The sequence below is a fragment of the Notolabrus celidotus genome, chromosome 9 (assembly GCF_009762535.1).
Source record: "Notolabrus celidotus isolate fNotCel1 chromosome 9, fNotCel1.pri, whole genome shotgun sequence".
NCBI classification, from domain to species: domain Eukaryota; kingdom Metazoa; phylum Chordata; class Actinopteri; order Labriformes; family Labridae; genus Notolabrus; species Notolabrus celidotus.
The window spans coordinates 31424517-31442058 of record NC_048280.1 but is presented as its reverse complement, the minus strand read 5'-3'; the positions used below and the strand labels follow the sequence as shown (position 1 = coordinate 31442058).

Below are 17542 nucleotides of genomic sequence, written 5' to 3'. Positions count from 1 at the left end.
ATAAATCTCTGTGCTTTACGATTAGGTACATAAAATGAGTCATAGATCTGGACGGTAAATAAGAGCTTGTCAGTGGAGCTGACGCCAGACCCAGCTCCTCCTCCTCCTCCTCTGCCAGATAGTCCCTCTGAACCCCAGCCATCAGACTGCTTCTATTGAGCTGGGGCTAAAAAGGCTCCAATAAATAAGCCTGATATTTCCCCTTGGACGTCTATGGTGCCACCCTGAAGCATGCTTGCATACACTGAACAAACAAAAACCTCTGGCATCAGAAACAGGACAGCGTAGATTACCAACAGCGTTTTGTTTCCTGTTTTTCAAATCATCTTCAAATGGTATTGTGCTCTTTGTGTCTAATTACTTCTCTTACATAGAAAAGCCAGGAAGTCAATGGATCAATCCATTTCAAGCATATTCAAACTATGAGCTGGACTTCAAGACACTGATGTCTCTTAATGGACCTTCAATCCATACTTGCAATTAAGCATGCAAAATCTCCCATTAAGTACCTCCACTTACACTGTATTTACTCCACCGCTGTTTGGGTGTTTTTCAGAGTGTGTCTTCTGCGGGGCTAAGAGAGCAGTGGTGAGATGACCTAAGGGAGGAGGGATGGTCTCCAAATGCACTAACACAATGATGGACACTTCCTCTGCAGCGCCAGCTAATCATTGTTGCCGATTCGTTTACACTGGTCCAAAATGACTCCCTGAATGACCGCCTTTGCATATTAAACAGACAAACAGACAATAGGGACACACTGTTGGAGGACATGAGAGCAGCTAAACACCAGCAGACTCGTGATAGTCGGGGGAACAGTGGACTCTGTACAAATAAATCCACCGGCTGATTGATAGCATATTAAAACTGAATTGTGTTACTGCCTATCCGCTGCACATTTTGACAAGGCACCTGCAAAACTGTTTTCAACATACATCAGCACCTATTCAGCATAACTGCATATAAAGTGCACTGCATCTTCCTGTGCTAGAAAAAAGGAGGCTATCAGGGGAGAGAGGTCTGGAGACGAAAGCAGAGAAAGTGCATGGCTACAGGCACGCAATCAGCTAAGAATTCAAAAATCTCACACAGCTCGTACAGTTCTATAATCAGAGAGCAAAGAAAGAAAACAACGCCAATGGCACCGCAGCAAAGAGGTTCAAAACATTTTCATTAGTGAGCCAAAAATGAGTACTGCTTATTGAAAGCATCGCTTCTTTTAGCACAAGTCTGACATTTAAGGGGGAAGATTAGATAGAAGAGAGGTTTTGTTTTTATCAGGTCTGAACTCTGAAACAGTCTTCCTCATGAGGTACACAATGAGGTTTTTACTGCTGTTGTTTCTCTGACTGAAACTGTAGCACCAGAAATAATGAAGTTATTTAATTTATTGATGGATTATCAGAAAATGAATCTGTAGATATTTTCTAAAATATCTTTGTCATGAAAAACAGCTTGTTGCAGTTTATGATGTTTGATTATATCCAATACGATTTCCAGAGTGCTCCGCTCTCCAAACAGTCCTGAAAATATCAATGAGCTTTCATTGATTGTAAGGAGTATGTATCAGTTTACTCAGGACTGCAGAGCACTGCATTTCAACAGAGGACAAAACGGAACATGAACATGCTACTGAAGACGACAGTGTGCAAACATATAGTCATATCTATGTGCCTTCCTGCCTGTGAGTCGTAATGCCAACATGCTTTGATATCACACCATCATCATCATAATAAACCATAATATTTCATTATATTACAGGGTCAGCCTTTCATTATGTCATGCCAGTGTCATTTACCAATATGCCATTGTGTCAATATGCCATTGTGTCATTCAATATGTCATTAAGTCTCACCCTGCAGTCAATCTGCCTGTGACGCTAACATTTAAAAACAGGAATATTGATCTGTTTATTGTATATATGCGATGATTTGATGTTTCCTTTGTTAGATGTTACTGTGACATTTTTCCCAGTAAATGTATCTTTCTATCTACAGCATGTACTGAATGTTCTGTATCAATAGAACAAATCAATCACAATCCTCAATGCCACATAAATGAAGCGTATCATGATTGAGCCAACCCTGACAGAGCGTCTTGCTCATGCTTCTCCTCGTGGATCTGTGTGTGAACGCTCTTTGTGGGATTTGTTCTTCCTGACTCTTGTTTTTGTGTCTTTGTAGCTGAAACCTCCTGTTTATTTCATTTCAGCTTTTCCATCACTGCCTCAGTGTCCTTCTGTTGTATTGATCTGTGTCATCTGCTCGGTCTTTTATCTTTCATGACTATGAAGTGGTCTGGAACTTGTTTAAAAAAAGTACATAGCTCCAATATTGTGCTCTTACTGTAGCTATAAACAGACATATTTATTGTATTGTCTCTGAGCGGATTCTTTAGTCGGACAGGATTCTGGAAAAATTCAGTCAATCTTAACAAGACAGGTTCTGAGGTATGGAGCTCTTCCTGTCTAGATTTGACTCTGTAAAACGAACATTTCTACATTATTCTTGATTACCTCTGAACTGCATCAAATAAAAATCTTTGAATTCTGAACTTTTTGTTTTTTCCTGCTAATTTTCTAATTAACATGCATCATCTTTAGGCACCATCAACTCTGCACCATTAAGACCTGAGTGACAATCCACCATGTGACTGCTCTCAGCATATCAATCTCAAATCTCATGTGTGTTGAGAATAGGGAAAACAAAATACTATTCAATAATCATTGGCATCTAATCGAATAATCCCCCCCAGCCCTTGATGCACGCACACACGTACACACGTACACAGGAACACATGCACGCACGCACACACACCTGTCCCATTAAAAGCTTGTTTGTGTGGCAGTCACGCTAACCAGCAGCAGGACGAGGGGCTGCTAGTATTGGGCAGTGTCCAACTCGATCTTTACATCTGTGACGTGGTGTGGTGTGTATGTTTAAATTTCACAGCCATGCTTAGTCTCTGAAAATACCTGTGTAGTAGTGTGAGATTCAGAAACAGGTAGAATCGCTGCAACTGTCGCTTATGTCTTCTCCTTCTTTTGCTATTTAATGCAGTTAGCTTTAAGGCACTCTGTAGCCACCTTCTGGTGGGAATACCGTATTACAACCAGGCACAGGTAAAAACAAAAAAAATTGTACTTTTAAAATGAGAAAATCTTAAAAGTCACTCTTTGATTTTTACAAAGTGAACAAACATTCGAATTTTCAAAAATCATTGCCCAACCCTAGTTGAGAATATCAGAACCTCTGCTGGAATGTAAAGTTTACGATGTTAGCTAACACACGTAAGGTTGAAGTTTGCAGCAAATCCAAAAGGTGTAGAGGAATGACAACCTCATCTCTACCAACTCTTCTAACGGAGCATGATTGCTTCAGCAGAAACACACATCAGGGAGACGTTCCTGATATCAAGCATTTCATGTAAAAGAGCACCTCATGCTTCTACCTGCTCTAAGCAGATGTTGTTTTCATTTTCCAGCAGGACTGAGCACCTGCCCACGGCGCCAAAACTACTACCAAACGGTTTGCTGATCATGATATAACTGTGCTTGATTGTAAAAGAAAGATGAGAATCAGCCAACTCAAAAATATAGGCGAGCTAGGGCGCTGGTGGCCTAGTGGTTTAAGCGCCCAACATACAGAGGCTACAGTCCTCATCGCAGAGGTTGCTAGTTCGACTCCCGGCCGTGACCATTTCCTGCATGTCTTCCCCAACTCTCTCCTCCCCATGTTTCCTGTCTCTCTTCAGCTGTCCTATCTAATACAGGCAAAAAGCCAAAAAATATAACTTAAAATGAAGACGGCTGTCAAACAACCTGGGCTTGATATTCTAATTTGTTGAGATGCACATTTACTTATATACTATACATACTTGTGGGTTATAAAGTTAAGACTTCTCTCTAAATGACATGGGCTGCAACGATTACTGGATAAACTAACAATGGCAATGGCAAATGTATAAATCTTCTGTTTTCTTTATTGCTTATGATAATAAATGAAGAGTCTTTGAATTTTGAACTTTTAGCTACAAAAAAAGTACTCTAAACATGTCATTTGTGGCCCCTGGAGATTGTGATGAGCAATACACACATTTTTTGAAGGTCTGTTGACCTAATGATTGATTTAGGAGTCATTACATGTTATGCAAAAGACACAGTAAGAACAGGAATTGTTAGTTGCTCCTGCAGCTGTATAAAAAAAAAGGACCTAATATTTGTCCCTACAATGATCCACTTGTTTTATGGTGTACACATCCAGTCCATCTCAGATTGTATTTTATGATTTACTATGTAAAGCTCTAAACTAAGGATGCTAATTTCTTATCAGGGCACAATTTATTTAACATGGCTGAACACAAAATCACAGAATCTGCAGGTAAAATATTTCAAATTCTTTTACTGAGTGAAGCTAACAATTGCAGAGCTAGCACCTTGTCCCGGGTTGCACATTGCTTCTGTCCTAAGTGGTTTTATGCTAGGTTAACCAAACACAACCTACATAGAACTGTCTCTACATTTTCTAAATCATCATACTGACAAACCACGCCACATTACATGATGCCGTGATGTCTTTCATCTGTGTTCATCCATAGACTGTATAAATAATGGACGTAGTATCCGTGACGTCACCCATCTGTTCCTGAGAGCTGTTTTGAAGCCAATCGTTGGCAGGAGCCATATTGGAAATGCTGAACTCATCCAAAAGAGTGTGACTCAAACTGTCAATCAAGTCAGTCATGTCATTATTTGGGCAAAAACTCAGAATCTTAATATCTTCTGAACAGTTGCGTTAGAAAAAAGTTCACCCCCGTATAGTGTGTGCCGATAGAGAAATTATTATTGCTGTAAAGATCGTCTTTTTTGAATTGCCGTGTATGTGGTTTCTGGTGTTTCTGCAGCCAGCCTCAAGCGGATGCTCGATGAATTGCAGTTTTTAACACTTCTGCATGGGCTTCATATTTTGAGACCGGAGGTTGCCGCTTGGTTTGTTCACATCAGGGTCCCAGCTAGTGGCAGGCGGCTGTGCTAAAGACACAACATATGAGCCGCATTTCAGGCCTACAATAATAGTTACATTGGTAATGCTGGTGCGGACCATTCAAGATGATAGTGATGGTTTCATTGTTTAAACACGTACACTTACTCTAAACCATGAACGCAATGGCTTGAAAACTGTGTTTCATAAAGTTAGTGTATTTCTTCTGATTCCTTTAATGTTTCAGTCATACACAGGTCTGAATGTACTCCAGGTGGTTAGCATTAGAACAAAAACAAAACAGTCTGTTTACTGTTCTGGTACTCATGACATCATCATAGAAACATCTGTTTATGTTTTTACAATAATGTCTTCGTTTTATTCCAGGGTGAAGGGTGACACATTTTTAAGTAGCATGGAGGGGGATGATATTTTGCATGTGCACCGTTAATTCTGTTCATGTCATATTATTGATTAACCTTTTTGACTTGACTGTATTGATTTAACCCCATCAGGACAGATCATTATTGATCTCACTCTATGCTGCATCATTCGACCTTGTTTACTGAAAAATGTCCCTGTTTAAAAAGAGGAAGTGTGCAGGTAAGAGGGGGTTTAAGACTTTTCTCTGTGTGTTTCTGACTGATACACTTCAGTGAAGTTTCTAAAGTAAAGCCAAACTGATATCTTTATTTCTACCTCATTTATGTTGTTTTTTACAGCACCGTGTGATAACAGCAGTCAATAAACTCAATACAAAACGTTACATGTTACTGTTTTCCACAAAGTGTCCAGTAGCAGCTGACGACCATGACAGTATCATAATTCATTAAAAGTTCTTCATTCTGATCTTTGAATACTGACGTTCCCTCACATTCCTACACAAAGACTATTTGGGTTTTGAGTATTTAAGAACCAGATGTGTGAAAATGAGGAGCACTCTGAAGAAGGATTATCTCCTCATAATTCTGCCTACGTACCAAGTCATAACGAGACATTGTCAGCAGTTGCGGAGAGGTTCTGAACATTAAGTTTATTGGCTCCTCATTATTTAACATGTTAGGGTCTCCCCACAGCCCAATGAAATTTTGATGGCAGTATAACAGCTAGTTTGTTGCCTCTTCACTCCTACTCACTACTTATGCAGATGCAAATGGCTAAGAGGAGTCTCTTTAGACAGAGCCATGCTCGCACAGGAACAGACAGTAGACTAATCCACCTTTCTGCTCTGATGTAAATAAATATTCACAACTGATCTACCAAAGGGCATGATCGGAGAGCCGAGGATTTGCTGCAGCCTTGGTGATGTTGTTGTTGCAGATATGCATGATGAGGCCAGACCCCTGCGTGGACAGAGCAGGGACTGCAGTGGTGCAGTGGTCTGAGCAAGCCATTTCCTGCCTCTACATCTGCATACAGTAAAAAACAAACATTCCTGTAAATAAAGACGGCTGTCCAGCAACTGTCTTCCCAGCGACAGTAGTATTGACCGTAGTCAGATGCTCCGCTGATTAAAAATTGATCCATTTTGAAAAATCTAATCAACTGAATAGGATTCTTTCATACGTTGGGTGGGGTTGGGTGCGCTTGGGGGGTGGAGGGGGTTGAGCAGCTGCTGACACATAGAGGCAGACCTGTTATTAACCCCTGCACCTCCATGCAGCCCCCTGCACCCTGCTCCCCAGTTCACATCCCCCTGCGCCCCGGGACTAGACATGGCCCAGACGGTCTGAATTATTCAGCAGTCTGAGAGAGGCTCCGGCCACTTGGCCTATTAATGCCTGCCAGTAAAGGCTGGTGGCTCTAATGGCCAGTCCAAAGGAGCCCCAGTTCCCAGTGGACGAAAGAAGGGCTGCTAACGCAAGGCTGCAGGGGATGTGAGAGCGAATTCATCAGGGGCTGAGGTCGCAGCAGGTTAATGATGCTGCACGTCTAGACGGACGCTGGACTCACGCTCAGTCCAAAAAGGCAGGGGGGGGGGTGTTGAGAGGCAATAATATTTTTATCTTTGAAGGTGAACCAGCTCTGCAATATTAAGTCTTGAGGCTTTTTTTATGAAAGAGCAGCATTGTTGACTTTGATCATGTTCCACAATTGACCTGAGGTTCCCTCCTTAAAATAACAGAAACAATAAATATGTCCAACAGACCAATGTTAGCAGACCTCGGGTTATATTGCTGTAGTCCAACTTTATTTTAGGCTAAATGAAAAGGAAGTGCAGTAAGTCACATTTATCACAAACGGATAAAATGTTCAGACATGGCTGAACAACATTCATAATGGAAAGATTAAAAGATTGTCTACACAACCCAACTCTGATTACTCGCAACCTCTTATCGTGGTTGCACAAACAATCCCAACAGCTGGAGAGGGCCCTCCACTCCAGCACAAAGTCACTCAGTAATCAGGGCATCTCCCCCAGAGAGATAGGGGGATGAGGCTTGGGGTGCAACTCTCATTTGGGAGCAGGTTGGGTTGCCATGTGGTCTATCGCCTAGGTGATCATGTGCATCCACACCATGTCTCTGAGGATGTAAACACAATAGTGAGTACAAGCACAAACACTGACCCCAGGTGAGGCACAGAGGATCCAGTCCACAACAGCAGAATACAGAATACATGATCTGCATGACATCTACCTGGAGGATTCCTCGCTGAAAAAGCTCTCAGACAAAAAGTAATCATTGTTGCTCCAGAACATTCAGCCATCAGTCACTGTGAGGACAAACACATTACAGAGTCCAGGCAGAGTGGCAGTGGAAGGTATTCCGATTATCATCCACTGGAGATTTATGCACTTAAAGGTTGAGTTCTTTGAGTGAATGGGCTCGATAAGTCTGATGAAGCAGAATGAGTTTAGCCTTCAACAGGGACCGTCTGTGCCGGACTGTACCCACACCACGCACGCTCTCACCTCGTTCTGGATCTGATGTCGAGCACATTTACCGCTGAGGTCAACATCAGCGCCATGATTGAACCAAACCAAGGGCGTACCATGGAGGGCTACATATGGGACGAAGACACACCCTGCGCCCATTTACACAAATGCAATTTCCCCAGCTCCCTTCACTCAAGGTGACCAAGCACATCATTCAGAGATACATGGGAAACCCTGATGGCCTCATCGCTGCAGCCATTCTTCCTCATTCAAATCAAATCAGTGGAAACATGGAGGAAGAAGAGCTCTGTCAAATATACAAAAAGTCCACGAGACATCCCAGCACAAATGCAGGAATGTGTGGGACAAGCTGAACACGCATGGATAATTATTTTGCTCGGCTGCTGTGAAAAATGATGTGCTTGCTTATCAGAGAGAAACACATCACAGTTTAAATATTGGTAGTGCATTAATAGTCAATGGGATTATTTTCATATGGTACCAAGCTGAGAGATATTCAAAAGATAAACATTCCTCTGAGGTCTGCACAAATCTCCTCCAGGAGGACCCAGAACACTGTCCAGTTCCAGCCATGTCCCCTAGTTTGTCAAACAAGTTCACGCCCCACCTCAACCAACTTTGGGTTCCATAGGCGCACTCATCCTCCTGCTGCATACAGCAGAAGCCTGGAGCAATGTTTAGCTAAACCTGCTGGCCTACGTAGGCAGGGAGTGTCCCCAGAGGGCTGAACAATCAGACAATTTCAAGATCATGAAGCATTAAACCAATCCCGGCAGGGTACACTAATTAAACAGCCGAGCCCGGCACAGCCAACCAATCCCCACAGAGCAATTAAATCCATCCCCTCTAAAACACTGTGGAACCTGTCTGGGGAAAACTGCCGAGGAGTGAGAGAGAGAAGCGAAAGCGTTAGAGATGAAGAAGGGAGGGGAGGAAAATATCATAAAACTCATCTGGAAAAAAAACTATAGGGGGAATGCAGCGGGAGGCTAACAAGGGAAATTGAAAAAGGAGCGACTCATTTCAGTTCTTTGTTCTTTTCTCCCGATTTGCATTAAGATTCTAAATGTTTTCTCAGCTGGGGGGGGGGGGGCGGGGGGTCTGTGACCATGTTGAAATGCAGAAGTAGTGACCCTGTTGCGATCAAATGTTGCATATTTAATTAAGATTACAAGGTCTGGAAAGCACTCGTGAGACTGAATGGAAAGACAGAGTAGCCTCAGGGCCTATATTACACACAGGCAGAGCTGCTAACACAGTTGCAAAGCCTAATCAATACCCCGATGCCCTCCACTACGAAAGTAAATGAACAGGTGACAATGGAGGCATGACATCACTGGGCTTTTCAGGGAACAACAAAAACCTGATAAACTGAAAGCAAGCGTGTTGAGGAGAGACGCAGACGGATCCTGGGGTGATTCTGAACCCCCTACACACCAGCAATTACATCATGTCTATTATTATATCATTGTTGGCATTAAAAACGGAAAGTCAATGAATGGCACATTATTTCTCTCAAATCTTATGTTAAAATAGGAATTTCTGGTGTTGTTATGTCCCTGGAGAGGCTTTGACAAGGTGCAAGTGTATTTTGGTGGTGTTGAAAAGGAGCTGAGAATGTGGGGGGGTTACAATTGAGCACGGGCGACTACAAACCAGAGGTGTGGACAGGGAGATAGACTTGCTCTTTTCTCCCCTAACTGAGGCGCTGTATAAATCACAGAGCCCAGCTTCATGTCTCCACTTCCTGTTCCTCTCCATTAAAAATGATAAACTGTACCTCTTGAAGCCACTCGCTCGCTTTAGGGTCCCAGTCTGCACCTTCCTGGTGAAGAAGCGAGAGAGTGCGGCTCAGATTTATTCTATTCCCTCCCATTGTTGGGGATGAATAAGAGAGTAATTAACTGTGTGGGGGTAGCAGCTGCACAAAGACAAGACCCGCGAACACAACAAGCCTTATCCATCTGCTTTTGCCATAACACACCTTTTGTATTATTTTGACAAATAAGAGCACATCTGCTTAGTAATAACAAATGCTGCTTTAATACTCAAAAGACCACCAAGAGGCTGTCTTCCCCGGGTCCTCTCTTTTCCCCCTTAAATGAGGACAAATGGGCCTTACAAATGGGTGGCCTGCAAAAGACTACTATTCCTCTAGTCTGGTAAACACACTCTGAGCAGTGGCACATAATGAGAGCGCCTGAGATCCCCAAAGACAACCTGGAGAAGGTTAGTGAAGCATTGATCTCATGAGTGTGCTGGGCCCAGGAGCACCCTTCACACCGTGCTAACTTAAGCTACATGACAGCCAACATCAGAACACGCAGAGGTAAAAAAAAAAAAAGCCTGGCACTTGTACGTTTGGGAAAAAAGGTGTGCATTTTTTAAGTCATGAAGGACAAAATGGACAATAGAAGAATGAAAAACAGCAAGTCAATCCCTGCCAAGTACAAACTGAGGCATGCAAGGCAGCGATAGAGACACAGAAACACAGAGAAGGGGGGGCATTAGGATTCATTGAAAGCCCAGTAGAAGGAACAAGGAAAGATGGGTGCTCAATAGTCTGCAATAGTCGTCAGTGGCGTCAGACGGTCAACACAAATAAAGCCAAGGCCGTGGTGGAGGAACGCAGCTCAATATGGACTTGCTGGGTCTTGGACTGGCTGTCAGCAGGGAGAGAGGACACAGCTTTGTACCCATGCCGATTAGCCATTACCTCTTCCCTCTTGATGCTTCCGCCTGCCTCACTGCGAGGGAAGAAGAGGCTGCCCTACCGCCATGGAGCCGTCCTCCAGCAGACTAATGTGTCCCTGAAGTTTTGTTAAAGCTGGTTATTTACTCCTGCAAAGCAATTGCTGCAGCCTAGGGGCAGCAGAACGGAGAATGCACTGCTATGAAAAATCTGGCGTCTCTCGCTATGAAGCACTGTCAACTACCAAGGGGGCGCTCCCGCTGAAGTATCGGGGGTACTGCTTTTTTGGCACAAGGCTTCTTAGGAAGAGGCATTGAAACAGGAAGGCTCAAAGAACAGGGATATACAGGCAGGCAGGTAGCTCTGCAGACAAAGAGCAAAACATTACGTCAAAATACTCACCCTGTATCGGCACTGACAGTGTTTCATCACATAAAATCATTCAGTACGTCTACATTATTCCCAATATTTAAGCTGCTCTCAGTGAAAATAGAGTAAAGAAAACACCAGTTTAACAACATTACACTGAAATCATTTTCTCCTTTAATTCTGGAGGTAACTACGTACGACATGGTTTTATTTGCTCTACTTTAAAGGAATCAACCCTTGACTTTTCTGCCTGAGTATAATAAAACTGAAGGAAGAGGGAGTCTACCGTGCTCATAGAATTGAAAATGTCCCTTTTTTTGAATTATTTCTCCGGAAGAGCTAGTTTTGATGAGAACCAACCAGAGGAGTCTGCTGTGGATTGTAGATCTGATCCACAACCAGCATCCACAGTTATCCACATTTCAGCACCTGAGTCACTTGTAAAATCTGCCGCAGGACAGCGTGTTTAAGACTCACTGAGTGGTACGCAGACTCAGTCATAGTGTAAGGTGTGAGAAAGGTCAACTCTAATAACTCTATTTACTCGTGCTCAGAAGCTTTTTAGTTTAACAGAAATCAAAACTTTTCATGACTTCCATCTTTCATTTTGACATGCCTCGTATTGAAGACACCTGCCTTGGTTAGAGCACATAGTGGAGGGGAGGGGGGGTGTTGCTTGGGACCACCTAGTCCCTTCCCGCTCCAGGTCACAGCTCACCTAAGAAGACCTTTTTTTACTTCCTTCCTGTTTTAAGATCCAATCACACTCACATTTCTTGTTTTCCACACTTCTGCAAACATGACATACAGCATGATGGCACAGGGTCAGGGCTTGGGACTGTGGTGTCTTAAAGAACCCTAACTCATGTAATTTCTAAATCTGTGAACAACATGAAAATGGCGTTCCTCATCCGTACACTGGTGTAGAGGCAGAAACTGCAGAGACATGAGTCAAAAATTTGAGTAAAAAAAAGCTAAGCTTAACGCATGGCAGGATGCCTCTAATAGAAAGTGAGAAAGTCTTTTTTATGTAGTTTGCATGAACCAATCCTTTAATATTACAGCTTTCAGGATGATTCAAGTTCACAATCACTGATACAGACAGTAACATCATCACACTCGGGCTTATCAAACAGCCGCACATAGAGCAGTCTGCAAACAGGAGCACAAGCAAAGCAAAATGATTGGATAGGTATGGAAATCTACTTGAAGGAAGGTCAAAGTGATTAAGCTGACATTAATGACAGGCCTAGTCTTCCTGTGAGAATGCTCACCGTAGCTGTCTCTAAACCCATTTGTCATTCTGCTTCCAACGCTGAAGCATCTGCTTTGAAGTCTCTACCACTAATGCTACACAGAGAGGTTAAACAGCTTAATGCTGAAGTCTGTTTCACTCCTCTCCCTCTCTAATGTTCCCTCCGTTTTATGTACCAGGGTTACAGCTCCTGGATTTCACATCTCAATTTGCCCCAGATAGTCCTGTAAAAGCTCCTCGCTTTCTTATTTGCTTTGTTGTCCCTGTCAGAAAGAATATAGGGCCAACCCGACGGAGAGGGGACCGCGACAGACATGCCCCACCCATCGATTCAGAGAAGTGCTAATAATGAAGGCAATGTTAAGAAATGTTTATATGGGAGGCACGCATGACTCAAATCAGCGCTGATTATGATGATGTGGTAGCTTTAACATTTAAACACAGCACTTAATCTGCTAAAGACCTGACAAAGGAGACACGTCTTGAAGAATGAGATAAAGAGCACATATAGCACCCACTGTGGAGGTCAGCTTTAAAGTCTTTCACATACAGCACAGCATGAAAATACAAAGATACAGTCATTATAAAAAAAACACAAGATCTGAGATGCTCTGGACTCTCTGAATCCTCACTACAATGAGATTATGCTGATGCATTTGACATTAACAATATCAGCAAACAAATATATGAAAGCATGAATGAAAGGGAGACAGAGACCGATTTTCACAGCCAATTTGAGATTGCAGGGTTGTTGTGAGTGTGTGTGTGTGTATGTGTGTGTGGGGGAGCTACTGGCAAACAGCACACAGAGCAGGCTGGCAGCGGAGGCAGCCAGGCTCACAGGCTGCAAAGCAATTTCACTGTTTGGCAATACTGTTGTCTCTGTGTGCGGATTAGAGCTGACACCAGAGCAACTGAGTCATGCTAAATGTAGTACAATCACAAGCTTTTGTTCCTGATCTAAAACCCGACTCCCTCTTAGATTCATGGAAGAGAGAGAAGAAACAAGGCTAAAAAGTGGTAACAAATAAGCAGAGAATGATTTCGCCGTATGAGCGCAGCATTGCAACATCGCTTAAAACAACAGAGGATAAAAGTGACTGGTAGTAGAGGCATGCAGCCCAAGTTTTCTAAAGTAAAATCAAACAAAAGTCCTTTTCGTCTGCTTTGATGAAATCCTACTAAATCTTTTTTTCGAAGGCAATTAGGCCAATTAAAGGTAATTATGTGTGCGACAAATTAATGATAAAAAGAGCATGAGGCTGATAGAAGTGAACAGGCCCTTGACTGTTTTCAAACTGCACTGCACTGCTTTGACCACATTCACATCACCTGGCTCTGCACACTCTGAATACAAGGCCCAGTGCTCTCTCTCCAGGTACTGTATTGGCCCAGAGTTGTTTTTGGGCCTGGCAGGACCTGGCAGGACAGACCCTGACCCGTCCTTTTCATGCTCGCCCACGGAAATGCCATCTGGCTGGTGTGAATGATTACCACAGCAACGGCCGGGTGACCTGCAGCCAGCAGGAACCAAGGTCACTCCACCTCAGCGCTTCGCACTTTCCCTGCCCTCTTTTCATCCGCCTGCAGGTGAATTATTCATCCTGTACAACTCAGAGGCACAAAATCTACTACACAAACACTGAAAAACTGCATACTCAGTTCACCCTTATGAAGTCTTGCAATGAGCAAATAAATGTACCTGCGTGAACCTCTCAAAATATAAAGCTCATAGATGTCCGCGGATACAAACTATTCAGTTTGAGATTAGATAGTGAATCAACTGCGATGATTTTACACTGACAGAAATTAGCTTCAACCGTAACTGAGAGAGAAGTGAGTGGATTAAGTGACTTCTGACTCATATCACTATAAGTTACAGGCATCTTTTTAACCAGCGGGTTGCAACATTATTTATAAGAGCTGCTGACATTAAGATAGTGTGATCCAGTCCGTGCTACGCCAAAATACTCTGCAAGAAATCTTCAGAGAAGAATTTTTGAACAAAGTCACCATTTTTAACACGTATATGTTTCTAGCGTGATGTTGTCAAACTTCATTTACATCCAAGCATCAAAAAGAAGAGAAAGTCAATGTGCAGCTGTCACAACTGCAATATCCAAATTGAAGTTAATTCTGTACGTGCATTTAAAATGTTGTGACTTGGACTGATTAATATAGTTTTTGCAGTTTCTGTTTTCTTAGAGTTCTTATTTATGATACACAATATAACACGTAGATATAACCTTAAGTCCAGGTGCTGCAGAAGTAAAAACATTATTTAATTCCATTAATTTTACATCTATTCCTCATTTGAGGGATTATTTAGCCTTGAAGTGACAATAACCTGCCTGCTGTAGATTTAGGTATTAGAGTCAGAGTAAATGTTATGTGAGAGTAGGGTCATTTAAGGGAACACAAGCACCAATTAACACTTTTCTGAAGGTATGTTTTTTTATATTAGTGGCTGCATGCCTGACTGGAAGCTACCCTTTTTATTATATACCTCTACATCACTGCTCATGACACTGGGTAATGGCTTGGGCATCCTTTAGGGGCAGTTCAGATTTAGCTCGTAGCCTCCTCAGTCACATTTAATAAAAAAAAAAACTGAATGTACACATCCATCAAAAATGTGAGACGGTCATCTGGAGCCAGGAGGAGAGCATGCGGAGAGGACGCTACATGAAGCCGCAACAACAATAGCCTCCCCTCGCCCCAGAATCTGGATCCCAGCCTGGATGAAGAGAGAGGTCCAGCGGCTGGGAGCTGGAATAACACTCGACCAACACAAGACAACCGAGAGCCACCAGATCTGATTTCTCCTCCTCCTCGGTAGGCTTTTCCGAGGGACCCGGACTGCCATGCTCCTGTCATTTCTCATGTTACAGAACATCAGTCAAACGGCACAGACGCTGCCCTTGCGCCGGCCGAGGCTGATTTACAAACATTAGCGGGGAATACAATTACACAGCCCCCCCGGCCGAGCAGCCCTATGCGGCTTCAGGAGAGAGGAGAGGAGGGGGTGGAGTGGACACTGGGAACAGCGTTTAGCTTGCTCAACCTTATTTTGCTTTCAGGAATAGCCTACAAGCGCATATAACCTGTCAGCATTGTGGTTTTTAAATGCAACTTTCAGGAGAGAGGCTGCAGAGCTGACATGCTATTTAATGTTAAAGGTACATGATCCGGCTGTGAGGCGAACCTGCACCTGACACATTCACTATATTCACTAGAAACATTATTACCAGCGACACTGTTTACACACTTCCACCTGAAACAGTGTTGCATGTTGTATGTTGCTCTATGTCTCGAAATGCACAGTAACCCACACCGAAAATATCCGTGCGTAATGCATAGCGTCCACAAAATGAACTTTCCCGATCACAAATAAAACTTCCAAACATGCAAATTGTTCATGATGCAAAATGTAAAATAGTAAGAATTGTACTATAGCCTACTGAAAGATGCAGCAGCAACGCATCGGCCGTCGACGCAAACCGCATAAAACATTAAGCTGGGTGAAAAAGTTACAGCCTACGTCCAGGAACAGAGATTCAGGGCGCATTAAAAGTTTCCGTACATGTCGGTACGGCGGTGCTTGTCGCGGACAATAAAGAGTAAAAAAGCAGAAAAGCTGAATGCATGTAAACATCAGTGCTGTCCGCGGTGCTGATCCCAGATCGGTGTGGCTAACAGAGGCTGTGCTGCTCCACGGTCGCTCCACCGCTGATCAATGATTGAACTGAACAAAGGCAGAAGAGGGATCAATTTCTAATAACTATCAATGCAAACGCCGCCAGCTTTCGCCTTCCCTTCGCCCAAAACAAGATAACACACATCAGAGTAAGGTGCAAATACATACCGCTGCAGAAATAAGTGGAGAAAGGTGAGAAAAGCACTAACCTGAAGCCGCCGTAGATCAAATTTCTTCCAATATTGAAACATCGATCCTACATCGGCGGCCATCTTGGGGGATATTGAGGAGATTTTTTTCAGCGGCTGCAATAAATATGTGGGCTGGATTCCCCCTCGTTAAACAACGTTTACGATCACAGGTCCCACTTTAAAAAAAAGGGAAAAAAGAAACATATAAAACAGACTTTACGCGCGACTCGTGTGACAAGTCCCCGCACATGTTTGTTGTTTACGCAGGAAGGAGGAAAAAGTGAAGGATGGTTGTTTTTTTTTTGTGCGAAGTGTCCGAATCTCTGAAAAGTAAAGCGCAAAGTGTATCCGTGTCTCCGTCCTCAACATTAACTAGACAAATTGCACTTGATTTTGCTTTGGCAAAGTTATCAATACTGACGTAAAGCCCCGGGTTGATCAATATGGTGTGGGAAAGGGAAGGAGATGATGTGTAGATTAGTAGAGTTTAGGGAATTTAGCCAAGCCTACTTTTTTTACCACCTTTATTAAGAGGAGCACACAGGACGGATTGGAGGAAATGAAAGAAGCTACATTATCGACACACGCAGTCTCACCATGAGTGGATGTCACTTATTAGAGCTTGTGTCGTTTTCTCATCATGCAAATAAGACTAAATATCAGACTAATAAAGTGCAGACACATTTTAAACAGAAATGCAAACATTTTACATTAATTATAACGTTTCCTCATAGGATAATATAATTTATATTCTTTAAATAGTGTAGTTTACATGCATGAAAATGATAAAGTAAGCTTCATTAGGGACTATTTTAAACATTATTTGAAAAAAATATCAATTCTTAAGTCTCATGTTATTTTTACTCCTAAAAAAATAATCTTTTAAAAGTTTCATTCATCTATTTATCACATTTAACATCACAGAAGATGTGATTTCTTATCAGCCTGTATTTTCATTTCTCTTTAAAACCCCATTTCTATAAGAAAAGGTTGAAAGACTTATGGACTGTGTTGATTGTGCATCATATTTAAAGAGGATAAAGAATGAATGGAAATATTTCCATGTATAAGACCCAAAAAATATGATTTTAGATTAGTCCAAGGAATGATGTGACTGTAAAGTTGCACTTTTTTTTATAAGAAGTTAAAGTAAGATCCATTCTTAGTCGATACAAACTGCTGCCTGTGTGACTTTGTCTAACTTATTAAAGCATGAGGGTGCTATCTGTCTATTTAAAATAACTAATTCCTCTGGTCAGAGAGCACACACAAGCTGCTGAACTGTTTCAGTGCTGGTGCCAGGTGCTCCCCCTGCTGACATCACACTGTTAGAAGCAAGGTTATAAAGCATGGTGTGTTCTCCTGATGAATTATACCTTTAACACTGACTTAAGGTAAAGACAAAACGGATCCACGCTCCACTCCCGAGCTCTACCAACAAGCCTCACAGTATACTGTAT

General features: G+C 42.5%; 1 protein-coding gene across 3 annotated transcripts in view; it reads right to left on the bottom strand.

Annotated features, from left to right (window-relative positions):
• The window catches only part of cux2b (cut-like homeobox 2b), a 94328-nt gene extending 77943 nt beyond the window's left edge, over positions 1-16385 (bottom strand). For 2 of the 3 annotated variants that reach the window (XM_034692486.1, XM_034692488.1), the window contains exon 1: positions 16101-16384. In XM_034692486.1, coding sequence (XP_034548377.1) covers positions 16101-16163 — 63 coding nt within the window. In that variant the 5' untranslated portion in view covers positions 16164-16384. Of the gene's footprint in view, positions 1-16100 lie in introns of all 3 variants that reach the window. The other variant, XM_034692487.1, reaches the window with a different exon arrangement.
• Positions 16386-17542: the final 1157 nt, after the last annotated feature.